Here is a 12282-nt window from a genome sequence, read left to right on the forward strand (position 1 = left end):
CATCTATGGCTGACCATTTAGTGAAGGAATTAAAGCACACTCTCAGGCTTTTTGTTTCTCCCACAATTGTAGTAAAAATAACTAAAATTATGAAATTCAGTGTAACTTGCTTCTGGAGACAGTACAGTGAATTGATTCAAATATGGCTCGGGATGTAAAATAAGTATTTATATAAATGTAAGTTATGCCATTTGACATAACTGGCAGTCTCTGCTCAGAGAGGCCAGGCATATGGCAGCCCAAAACAAAGTCTAAGGGATGAATTGAGTGGAGGAATGTAGATGTTCTCCTTTATCTGACTTCAGCTAGGATCAGTTACAGTCTTCAGCTGCTTTTAGCAGTGTGCTGACCTTATGTTTCTAAAGAAAAAGATAAAAGCACTTTCAAAATGTCTATTTTTTTATTTAAAAACTTCCTCTGGTACACAGGTCGGTAAACCTGGAGACTAAATTAAGTTAAATATGTGGGAGATAAGACTCTGAGAGTCATATCTCTCTACACTTTAGAAGCTGCATGTTTCAAACCAAGCTAATAATCTGGTACTGTCAGGGGCTCTCTGAAACATTAGATCCTATTAAAAAATTATGAAGGTTAAAATTTGACAGCTTAATTTATATCCTTTTTTCATTGTGATACCATTAAATGGATGCCTTATTTTCTAGTCTGTTCACTCTGGGAGCAGAATAGAAAAACAAAGGGAAGCATATTTTAGATAACTTGCATTTGTTAGCAACAATCATATAGATGTGTGTGAAAATGTATAATGAAGTACTGTATACTGTGCACAGATGTGGAGGACACTAAACATACTCTGTCTGAATGTTTACATATTGTAGGAATGTGCTACAATAAACATTTGCAGTTGCAGTAAGTATTGGGTGCGTCTGTATTCATTTTAAGAGTAAATATGTTGCCAGGTTAATACAGAAGCTTTTTCATAGCAATATGTAATTTCTGGCATGAAATAGAGTGCTGAGTGTGCAAACTCACGTAACCTGTAGTCAACATAGTTGGTGTGGACCCTGATCAGGATCTGTTCCCAATTAGGTCTTGTCTAAGCTTTTCAGTTTGTCATTGAATCGAATAAGCAAGTATTAAACATTACACAAAAAATGCTGCTTGTACATTATATGAGGTTCAAATTCAGTAAAGGCAAACCAAATGCAAGGTATAATCAAAACAAACTATTCACAGTAGCTAAAAGTTTCCTGTATTGAGATATTTGTCTTCCAGCAGTCACCTGAGATTGTAGACTTTTGAATCTTTTCAAAAAAATTCAAGGCTACCTTGCCTTGAAAAGCAAATATTAAGTGACTCTTCTGTTGACACTTTAAATTCCTTGTGGATTTTTGACAACACACAATATATAATCACTATAGTATAAAACAGTTTGTGCAAGGAGTTCTGACAAGGATGGCAAGCATTTTAGAATCACTGAAATGCAGAAGGCTGACTTCTTCTTAGCAAGGCTTTTTCATATGAAGCTAGGGGAAAGTTAAGATTTTGGTAGAAAATATGAGGTCTCTCCTGAAAACAACTGCTCGTTCAGTTTTTACCCATAATAAATCTTTCCTGCTTTCTTCCCCTCAGTGAGTAACTTGCCCAAAATGCAGGTGCAGTTTGTAAACAGCTACAAAGTACTTTGTTTTCCCAACACATTTTCATGTAGAAATAGGGCAGAATATGTGCCTCATCACTGTTAATTTCTGAAATTGATGACAAATTTCAACATAATTTGTTGAGCTCTAAAATATCAAATTCTTATAAAGTTTTACAGAAGCGGGGAGAAACCACATTAATAGAAATCTGCAGTATGAGCACAAGGCACGAAAAACAACAGTGGGTGACCCCAAAGCAGGAAAAGGTATTGTGTGTAGATTCTTTTAATTTCTAATAGAAGAAGTCTGCTGCTGCAGAGTGATTTCTGGTGTCTAAAGAGCAAGCTTCACTTGGAAGTTTGTATTGCAGTAAGATCCCAGTTAGATTCTTTAAGAAACACCCTGTGATTGTGATAAAGCTAAAAAGTCAATCAACTGAGACACAAAAATTATTGGAAAACCATGCTCCGTTAGTTCTGTTGTACTATGCAACTTTTAATTTAGCACCGCTGGCAGTTGTGTGGTTTGGGGGAGGAAAAGAGTTGATGAAAGGCAACTTGCATTCAAACAATAATGGGCAGGGTCACAGAGTGAAACCATAGGGAAAGGGCTAGCTTAGTTTAGGAGATGGATGTGTAAAGCAAGGGATAGAAGGCGGGGGGAAGAGGAGGGACAAACCTGTTATAAAGCTAGCAGAGTAGCTATTGCATATTGTTTGTTACAGATGCTGCTATGTGGGGGGGAGAAGAAACATACTCTGAAAGGTTAGCTTACACCTGCCCAAAATATCCTGTTCTGAAAGTAAAACCAAACATTGCTTGTACTACATATCTGATATCTATATTGTTTTTTAAGAAAACCAGATAAACCAGCATTTATTGTCCTCCTTGGTAATCATGTCGGCAATCTAAGTGCTTGCTATCCAGATTGCTGACCTTGCTTGATCCTTTGCGTTCAGGATCTTGATCCACATTATTTGGCTCACGTGAGAAGAGGCTAGACTGTCCTGTTTGCTAGTCTACTGGCTGTGTTCAAGAAAAAGTGCAGCTCTAGCAGGAGATCTGTGTTTACATCTGTGTGGTGGCTGCTCTGGCTGAATTTGTGGTGGGGCTTTTTACCCTTGTTTCTTGTCAAAGTATCGTGTGCCGGTTAAACCATAAAAATGATCTTATTTTAAAAAAAGAGGTCTTGACCTCTACTGTCAACATTAGCAATACTAGTAACATATATAAAGCTGCACCCTGGAGAATGAGTATCTTTATGCTGATGCAATCAGGCAGGCACAGATAGAACTGTAAAATGCGAGAGGGGAGAGCAAAGAAGCAGATAAAGCATCAGATAAGCTCATTACCCATCCAAACACCATCCTAAGGAACGCAGCTTTGATGCTGTCTACAGAAGGTGTGGAGTGGTGAGAGAGTGCCTTTGCTCTGATTCTGTGCTCTGGAAAATGGTTGCTTGAAAAATACTGATGGTCAGTATTACCTCCTCATGAAAATAATTTGCAGGGTGCCAAACTTACCTAACAAATGTGCTGATAACTGGAGCTCATTCCAGTGCCAATGCTTTGCACACCCCCAGGTAGTGAAAACCTCTTGTTTGCAGCAAAGCTCACATCTATTAATAGAATGAAGTTAGCCTGAGGAGGGAGAGGTGGGGGCTATATGCTTGTTTCTGGGTACCAGTTTCCATGCTGCATAGAAGCATTCTCTGAAAGGAAGGTGAACAGTGTGCATGCAAAAAAGGAAGAAAACAAAGCCAGATATGGTCATACCTTTCCAATAAAAAATGTGTTTAGGCATAATTTATCTCTGGCAGATGGGGGGAAAAAAAGCAGATGCTGCTGTAAAACCTCAGACCAACGATCTGATCTGCATGAGGCATCTTCCTGTCTGCGGCAGTAGCAGATAGACACTGATGCTTCAGAGGAAGCCCTAAGAAAACTTTCATGCATGACCTGACTTAATGCTCTTGCAGCTAATTTTGAGTAATTTCAAAGTGATGTTTGTCTGGACTTTTGTTCCATCTTCTCCGTTAAGTGGGGTGACTATAACGAAGCACGGCATCTCCTGAGAGCGTGCCACCTTGTTATGCAACAGCGTGCGCTATCCTGCCATTCCTCCTGTTAATACAGTCTGTCCCCGTCTCGTAGGCAGGTGGAGAACTCATGGTCCTTGCAATGAAGCCTCCTCTTCCAAGTCTCCATTCTGTTTCGAACCTCCTGGTTTGGAACGACCACATCAAACCCCCCCGCCAGAGGAGCGGAAGCACCTCTCCAGCTGCAGAAGGACCAGCTCCGCGGTGGCTGGGCTGAGCTGAGGTACTGCCCGCCTGCTCGCCGGGGAACCCTGCCTCACCCGCAGCAGAGACTAACGCGAGGAGCCTAAGCATCGGTGACTTTGCCTTAAGGAGGGAAGTAGACCTGGTAGAAAGGAGGGAGCTTAATCTACTTTTTACACTTGTAAAGGGGGGGTTGTTTTCGTTTTTTTTCCCCCTACGAACAGACTGGCTCCACACCTCAGTAGGGTTCTTGTAAAATACATTTCTCTGGGAAAAGCTCTAGCAAAAATTCAGATGATGGGGTTAAAAAAAGTCAGCTGTGCACCGCAGAAGTGCAGCTGGACTTCTCTGAACCCAGTTAGTCCACACGTCCCCCTCCCCACGAGGGCCCCGAGCCGGCTGCAGGCGGCCCCGGCCCCGGCCCCGGGCGCGCCCCACGGCGCGGCCGCGCTGTGCCCAGCGCCGCCCCGGCACCCGGCGGGCGCCCCGCCAGCCCCTCGCCGCGCCCGGCCCGCCCCTCGCCCGGCCGCAGGGCACGTGGGCGAGGCGGGCGCCCTCCTCCGACCGCCGGGGCCCCTTAAAGCGGGCGCGGCGCGGCCCCCAGGCGGACGCGGGGCTCCGCAGCTGAGGCCACCCCGCCGCGCCGGGGCCGCAGGGGAGCGGGGCCGCCTCCGCCGCGGCGAGCCCCGCGGCGCCATGGAGATCTCCCTCAAGTACCTGCCCGGCGGCCGGGCCGCCCGCGGGTGAGTCAGGGAGGGAGCGGGCGGGCGGGGCGGCCCCCACCCCCAGGGCGGGGGGCGCCGGCCGGTGGGGGCGGCCCGGCCCTGCCGTTCTGCCCCGCGGGCGGGTCGGGGCGGCGGCGCCGGCCGGGCCGTGCTGCCCCGATCGCGCTGCCCGCGGCGGCGGTCGCCTCGCCTCGCCTCGCCTCGCCCCGCCCCGCCCCGGCCGGGCGCGGCCCTCCCGCGCGAGGGGAGAGCGGCGCTTCGCGCCAGCCGCGCCGGAGCCGGGGGAAGCGGCCGGGGGAAGCGGCCGGGGGAGCGCTGCCGGCTGCGGCGCCTGCCGGGGCTCCCTGCCGGGGCTCCCGGCGCTGCCCGGCTGCGCGGGCGGTGACGGCGGCGGGGGGGAGCGCTGCCGTCGGGCGCGGGGCAGCGCCGCGTCCAGGCGCAGGGCTGGCGAGCAGGGTCACTCCAGGCGCTCGTTTGAAGCGTGCTGCGCCAGGTAGGTCTTGGTCTGTGGCTGCTCCCCCTCTGCTCCTGCCCCTCGGGGCTGCGAAGCTTCCCCGCCCGTCGGGGCGACGGAGCTCCGCGCCGCCCTGCCCTGGCCGCCCCGGCGCTGCGGGCTGTGCGGGGGCGGGTTCCCTCGGGGCTCGGCTGCCCGGGGGGCGGGGGGGGCCGGGCCGGGCGCCCTCGGCGGGAGCTGTGGCCTGGCCGGGAGAGGCCCGAGGGCGAAGCCGGGCTGCCTGGGCTGGTTCGCGGAGAGGGAGCCGGTGGGCTCTGCCGTGAACCCGCGCAGGTCTGGTTGCGTCCCGCTGGGGCATGCGGCCCGGGTGGGTGGATGGTCCCACCGCGGGCCTCTGGCGCAAGGTGCCCCTGTTGCTCCTGCAGCCGGCTCCTGTCGTGGAAAAAGGCCTAATGGTGCTCTGCAGCTTGCTGGCCGCTCGGTTCAGCAGTGCTTTTTGTATACTAGGTAAGAGCGGTGTATTAAAAGCTCATTTCATGTGTCAGTAGCTGTAGACTGTAGCCATGGCTGTTGTCTTCTTTCTTGAATGGACTACTGAGCTTTCCAGTGCCTCGCTATAAAAGACCTCCCAAACAACAGATCGTTCTTAAAGCTCTTTCCAAGACTTATAAGCGCTGCTGGGAAGGCAGACACCAGAACGAAACCCCCTGTCCGCCTTTTGGCAGAGAGGCGGTGCACATCACCGCTCCTGCGTGGTGGTCCTGTGCTCAGACAGCCGGCTGAACGTGTCCTCTCAGCTGCAGCATTGCGGTGGCATCTGCACAAATGGCACTTGTGAAGCTGTAACAGAGCCAGGACTCACGATGCCACCGCAGATGCCTCAAGGCTGTGAGTTGGGTTTTAAAGCTTGACTGCGGCTGATAGCCTCACTTTTCTGAAGCACACATTTAAGTATCTTTAAGGAGGAGGTTATCATATTAGGAGAGTTATTGTTTTGTTCACAAAACCTTTGCTTACATCTGTTTTACAAAACATTATGGAAACCTGGTGAGTGATATGAATTACATGACTGTGTCTGAACTTGATATTCCATGGCTCTGTCCTGTGCTTAGGTGTTTTGTTTGGGTGATCTATAGCATATTGGGCTAATGAACATCCAGTAGAACTAAATGCTTTGTTTGATATGTGGTCGCCCTTAACAGCTCAGAGCTTTTTGTTTATTTAATGCTTGGGTCAAAGTTTCTAGTTCTGCAGATCTAGTACAGTTTAGGTGGATGTTATTTTGAATCCATTCTAGTAACTGACAGATTAGAAAATAACTGCTGTATTTCTTCTATTGCTGAATGTATTGCTAAAAATCACCCTAGAGAACTTTGGCCTCTTATTTATCAGGAGCAAAATTCTTGAAAGCCCAAATGATAAAGAAAGCGATAGAGGCATGAATCTCATCTCTTGCTCTTAAATTGAAAAAGTACCTTGCTCTCCTTGGAAGAATTTCCTGCTACCAGTTTCTACAGAATTAATAAAGGAAGCTAAAGGCATCAGTTTAAAAAAAAAAAAAAATCCCTAGCCAGTGGAGTTAGATGAGGGTTGTGTAAAAGTGAAAGTATTGTTATTAGTCAGTGTGGAGTTTTCAGAATAGCTGTAGGGGCTTAAAACACAGCTGTGGGGGGAAAAAAAGCCATGCTTTGCATGTTACGTATTTTAATTTCTAAGGAGGTACTGTTTCTTGCAAGGTTTGCTGCTTGGTTTAAGATGGGTCACTTCAGATGTGCTGTTACTGAAAGTTTAGGGGAGCATTTTGCTTATGGCTTGGTGTGGTCCTTATGTCATACCTCAGGCTTTGAACCTGGATCAGTTCCAGCATAAACTTGTTCCCTTTCCCCTTTCTTTCCCCCTACTCTAAGTATTTTATTCTGTGTCACATCTCATTCACTGTGTGCCCACAAAAATGCGTCTGCCTGCTTGAGAGAAGCTGGTGTAAGAGCAGCTATTTCTTTGGATGTCCGTGCTGGATTGAAGTGCATATGTAACACTTTCCTTGGACAGTACCCACAGCTGTAACAATTATATGCTTTTCTGTCAGATGTGTTTAAGGTTCTGAATTTATATGCCAAATGTCATTAAAACTAGCCCAGTACAGTGTTTTTTTGTTTTGTTTTAATCTAAATAGGGGTATTCTACAGGTTGTCATCCTCTCTAAAACTCTTCTTGTCATTTTCTTTTTTCCCCTCCTGTCTCAAAAACAAAATCAACTTCCCCTCATCACCTTCAAGAATGATTGATGTAATTTTATGTAATAAAGATAACCTTTGAGCTTCTGTATGTTAAAATAGGTTTTCACTTCCTCTTGTGGGAGAATGCTACTGTATTGCCTTCACTGTATCTTGTAACTCATTTTCCTTGTTGTGGGGTAGGTGGTTCTGTCAAATCCAGTGTGTTTTGCATTCTGGAGGTCAGGCTCAGAAATAACTATGCACTTTACACAGATGAGGACAAAAGAAATAAGAATGCATTTGGACGCTTGGACTTGATATTTTTGGTTTTGACCTTGAGAGAAAATGGTATCCTTTATAAAATTCAGAATATTGGGAACGTTTAGTGGGACTGCTAAGAGATCAATTTATGTAGCTATTTTCAGATATGATTGCTCTATCTTAGTAGTTGGAGGGAGAGGGGGAAAAGAAAATTGGTCCTGATCTTTTTCTGAAGTAGGAAAGTTTTGACAGTTACGATGCTGGAAAACAGGGTTAGAAAGACAGGGAGAAGGAGAAAGTTTTCAGTGCCCTGCTCAGTGGATAGCAGAAACTGAGAGTGGATATGAGATGCCAACAACAACAGCCTGCTGTGCTTGTTCCTCTTATTTTTACATGCCTAAAATGTAAAATGCACGGGGGTGTTTTAGCCTTAACGTTTGAGAGCAATAAATGTTTATAACTTCAGTCCTTGAAATTGCTCGTTCATAGCATGTGTACGCTGTGAGGCTTGTTGGGGTTGCTCAGTCTTTGAGACGCCTCTTTCGGGAGGCAGAATCTGCTTATTCTGAGAGGGGGGTTAGCAGTGGCCGTTGCAGTTAGCAGTTTAGTTAAAAGTTTTACCTCTTTCTTAAAACTAAGCTTGTTATTGCTGTAACATATCCTATTATTTAAAGCATATGTCTTGAGAAATAACTGTTTAAATGTTGTGTTACGATAATCTGATGTAATTTTTTTTTCATGTGATCATAGTGAAGTATTTTTTATGTTTTGCTATGAAAAACTTTACAGACCTTTTCTGTCATATGGAGAGCTGAGGTGAAACTGTAATACAAGGAAACTGCCTGCCAAAACACTCTGTTGGTTTCTAATTAACATATTATTTATGGCAGAAACATGATGGCCCAGTCAGACTTAGACCTAAAAGAAACAGCTCTAAAAGAGGATTTGAAATTTTACTTCATGAACCCATGTGAAAAATACAGAGCAAGACGTCAAATACCATGGAAACTGGCTTTGCAGATTTTGAAGATACTTATGGTTACTACACAGGTAATCTTCTCTCTGTTTTCACTCTCAGAAAGTGTAGTAATGCTGCGCAGAAGAAGCAGTAGCCCTGTGCTCCCGCTCCGTGCCATCTCTAGATGTTCTTTACTGACTTCCCTCTTCAGTCCAGAAAGAAAAAATGCTATGAAAAGGGGGAGTGTGGTGAAGGAATGCAATGAACTAAATTATCTGGTCAAATAGTGCCCCAAAATTTCCAGGATGCTTTCGTAATTTAATGTTTTTAAGATAACACTTTAAAACAAATTACACTTCCCTCCCACTAAATCCAACACTATGTTATGAAATGTTTAGGCTTGCTGTCACAATACTGCTGTATATCCTGTTCCCTACTACATTCATGGCCCTTTAGGCTAATGTGTTACTGTTTTGTGACAGCGACAGCATTTGAAATGTAGTCATCAACTCTAAATGTGCAGGTTCAGGTGTGAAAATGCTGCAGTCTGTCTGGTGGCGATGGAGATGACTGGGCTACTGAAGTCAGATGTGCCCCTTGCTTGTATCAAATGATGTACTTCAAACTTTGCAGACAGGCACATGAGTAGGGGCAAAGAAGAGGAGAATTTTAACCTGCTGTTTATTACAGCGCAGTTGGTTGTTTAGCAGTTCCACTGAGAAATGCTGACTGGAGGATGGGGGAAGGAGAATGGGACAAATGTGGAAGTAGAAATGGTTTGTCTGGACCTTTGAAATACAGGACAGACATCTGGCACTTTGCAAGGACAGCTAAATATACAAGTCCTTAAAACATGCTGAGTTGCAGGAATCGGAGTTTGCATTTGACTTACCTGCTGGAATGAAGCGTTGCGTGTCCCTATGTTGTACTGAACGCTTTCTTTCTTCAGATCCCTCTAGAAAGACATGGCAAGCTCTTGGGCTTTGCTGGCAAAGAGTTCAGCCTCTGTTGCTGCAGTGGTGGGAGTCCTAATGCAGCTGCCTGCAGGCAGAGGCTGAGGTGCAGTGGTCAGTCTGCCTAGGCAAGGGTAGCTTAAAATAAGCTATTGAAGCTAATGCTGGCACAGTTGATACCCATAGCAACTTTGCTGCTGAGAATAGGGAGCATATTAAAGTGTGTGTGTGGGGGCAAACAGGACAGTGCAAACGCGACGTAACTGTAGCAGAACAGGTACCTTTGCTTTCTTGGTACTGTCATAAGCTAAGGGAAGGATTGCCCTGTCTTATGAGCAGATACACCTAAAATAGCGATTATTGCACTGTCTTCTTAGGAAGGCTGACCAGGCAGTGACCTCAGGTGTGAAGTTGTTTTGTCTCATTGCTCACATGGCTGTTAAAAGGTTCAGTACTATTCAGTATGTCCTAGCCGACTGGCTTTAACTCTTGGGAAAGTAACTGAACTTGCTCATAACTTCTCTATCTGCTCTTCCAGTCTCTCTCTGCCCTTGGGAGCAAAAGGGGTGCTCAACTGCCGCGAGACTCGCTGGGTCCGTGAGGGTTTGTCGGTGCACTGCAGCACTCATCAGCCCTGGCCTTGCTTGGATGCCGGCCACGTAGCCAGCAGGGAGAGGGACGCGGATTCTGAAGGAAGATGTGCTGCTGCTCTGCAGGGCAGGCTTGAACTTGGGTTAATAGTAAATAGGCAGCTTCTAACAAGCCTCTCTGTGCTTCAGAATGAAGGCAAGATCCTTGAAGGATGATTTAGGAGTAATTTAAGCTTTCTTCTGGCTGCTTTTGTCTGATAACAGCCTATGGAGCATGGCCGTTGGTTGCTGCAGCTGCTTTGGTCTGGTGTAGCAGCTGGGACACTTGTGCCTTACTGAAAAGCAGAAGAGGCTCCTGTCCTGGTATGGGGAATGTGTTTTACTCCAAAGCTGTGCTGAAATCACCTAGGGAGACCCCTGAGAAAAACCTATTGAGCATGTCTTATTTTTCTGCATTGTAGTTGGAAGACCTCTGATTTGTAGAGATATTACAGTGCTGCAGATTCATTTGTAGCACTCTTAGCAGTTTTGTGGTCACCTGAGGGTATAAATAGTTGATTTAAAAGTTGGATAAAAGAGTGAAAATTTGATTCTTACTATAAAGGTTGTATAGACCCAGGCACACCTGACATCTCCTTTTCTGTCTGTCCTGGCTGCAACTTTGCCATCCAACCAAAAAGTCTTGCTGTAAATAGTCCTGCTTCATGTATTCTTTGAGCCCAGCCCAGATCTAAGTGATCGCTGTCTAGGACAAAAGATGGGGTATTCCAGTGAAGGGGACAAATAGGAATGTGTTTCCTGATTTCCATTATTTTGAATGAAGGAAGTGGTACTCAAAAGTGGTACTCAAAAGTGGTAGGGGAACTCTCCTGTTTGCTTTGGGGGATTTCTCAGATCAGCTCTCTTGCTTAGAGTTTCTCACTCTTATTTCTTCCCTACTTCTGTGAGTTTCTTGTGGGGCTGGGAAACTCCATACAGTAATGAGGCAGTTTCACATTTGCTCTTAGTAAATAGTTCAAGCCTAGGAAAGAGTTAGCTGTTTGGAGTCTGGGATTTCCTTCTGCTGCTATGTTTGTCAAGCAACTCATTGCTTGATTTCCTCTTCTAGACTCTGTGTATATTCTCCTTGTGGAAAAAGACTGGAAGCATCCACACAGGTCTGCACAAATCCTGATGAGTGTACACAAATCCTACCCAAATCCGCACTCTGCTGTGTGCCTCTGCTTTTTATCGTAGCTTCCTTAACGAGCACCTGGGTCAAACAGATGACTTAGTTGCTGTGGGGTCCTGCACAGTCTTGCTGTAGCGCTGTGTCAGGCTGCAGGCAGAAGGAAGCTGCTGGGATTCGTCCCGTAGCAACACAGAGCAGCTCTGGTTTAGCAGGCTGTGCTGTTAGCTTAGCTCTTCTGCTGGTCGCATCCTCCACAATTTTTTGCTGAATTCCAGTTAGAGTTGTTGGTCCAGGATATGTGAAAGGTAGCTGCCTTAGATCTAGCTGTCTTAGAAACATTACAGAAACAGGCACCTTTCTTTTTTCTATTTATTATAGTTGAAAGAAGTGAAGCTGTTTCCACAATGCTGCTGCTTGAACACTTCAATTTTTTTTTGTTTTTTTTCCCTTGTCAGCTTATCTTTTTTGGTTTGAGTAACCAGTTGGTGGTTTCATTCAAAGAGGAGAACACTGTTGCTTTTAAACACCTCTTCCTGAAGGGGTTTTCTGGTGTTGATGAAGATGACTACAGCTGCAGTATATATACACAGCAGGAAGCTTATGATAGCATTTTTTATGCCATTAATCAGGTAAGTGTGTTTGTTTATAATGAAGAATAGCATTAAAGCTGAAGCTATAGCTAGTAAACTTCTCAGGTTCTGTTTTTCTGCCTCCATTTGGATTTTAATCTTGATATTTCAGTGAATCTGCTTAGGTGGAGTGTTCTAAAGTTTATGTGTAGATGTCTGTATTTCTGAAACTTGGAGACAAATCTAACACAAAATTTTGTTCAATTAATGCATAGTACTGAAGTCCAGAAAGTTTGCCATTTGGTCATCTTGCATGAACTGGAAGCTTTGTTTAGGTCTTTCTTTTAAGAGCTATGGTCTTGAATATACCTACGTGTGGTATTCAAAAAATTTGCGCTTACAGTTATACTGAATCGCAGCTTTGTAGTAAGTGCCAGAGGCCTCGAAATGGGGAATACGGTACTTCCAGGAATGCATGGGCACCGGCCCTGGTTATGGATGGTATTT

At 45.7% G+C, this 12282-nt stretch overlaps 1 protein-coding gene across 6 annotated transcripts in view; it reads left to right on the top strand.

Annotated features, from left to right (window-relative positions):
- Positions 1 to 4466: 4466 nt before the first annotated feature.
- The window catches only part of MCOLN2 (mucolipin TRP cation channel 2), a 35622-nt gene continuing 27806 nt past the window's right edge, over positions 4467 to 12282 (top strand). For 3 of the 6 annotated variants that reach the window (XM_064515987.1, XM_064515988.1, XM_064515989.1), the window contains exons 1-3: positions 4467 to 4621; positions 8425 to 8584; positions 11662 to 11835. In XM_064515987.1, the coding sequence (XP_064372057.1) occupies positions 4575 to 4621; positions 8425 to 8584; positions 11662 to 11835 (381 nt within the window). In that variant the 5' untranslated portion in view covers positions 4467 to 4574. Of the gene's footprint in view, positions 4622 to 4940; positions 5097 to 5445; positions 5565 to 7526; positions 7622 to 8424; positions 8585 to 11661; positions 11836 to 12282 lie in introns of those variants that run through there. The other 3 variants (XM_064515990.1, XM_026116534.2, XM_026116533.2) reach the window with 3 other exon arrangements.

The sequence above is a fragment of the Dromaius novaehollandiae genome, chromosome 8, assembly GCF_036370855.1.
Source record: "Dromaius novaehollandiae isolate bDroNov1 chromosome 8, bDroNov1.hap1, whole genome shotgun sequence".
Lineage (NCBI taxonomy): Eukaryota > Metazoa > Chordata > Aves > Casuariiformes > Dromaiidae > Dromaius > Dromaius novaehollandiae.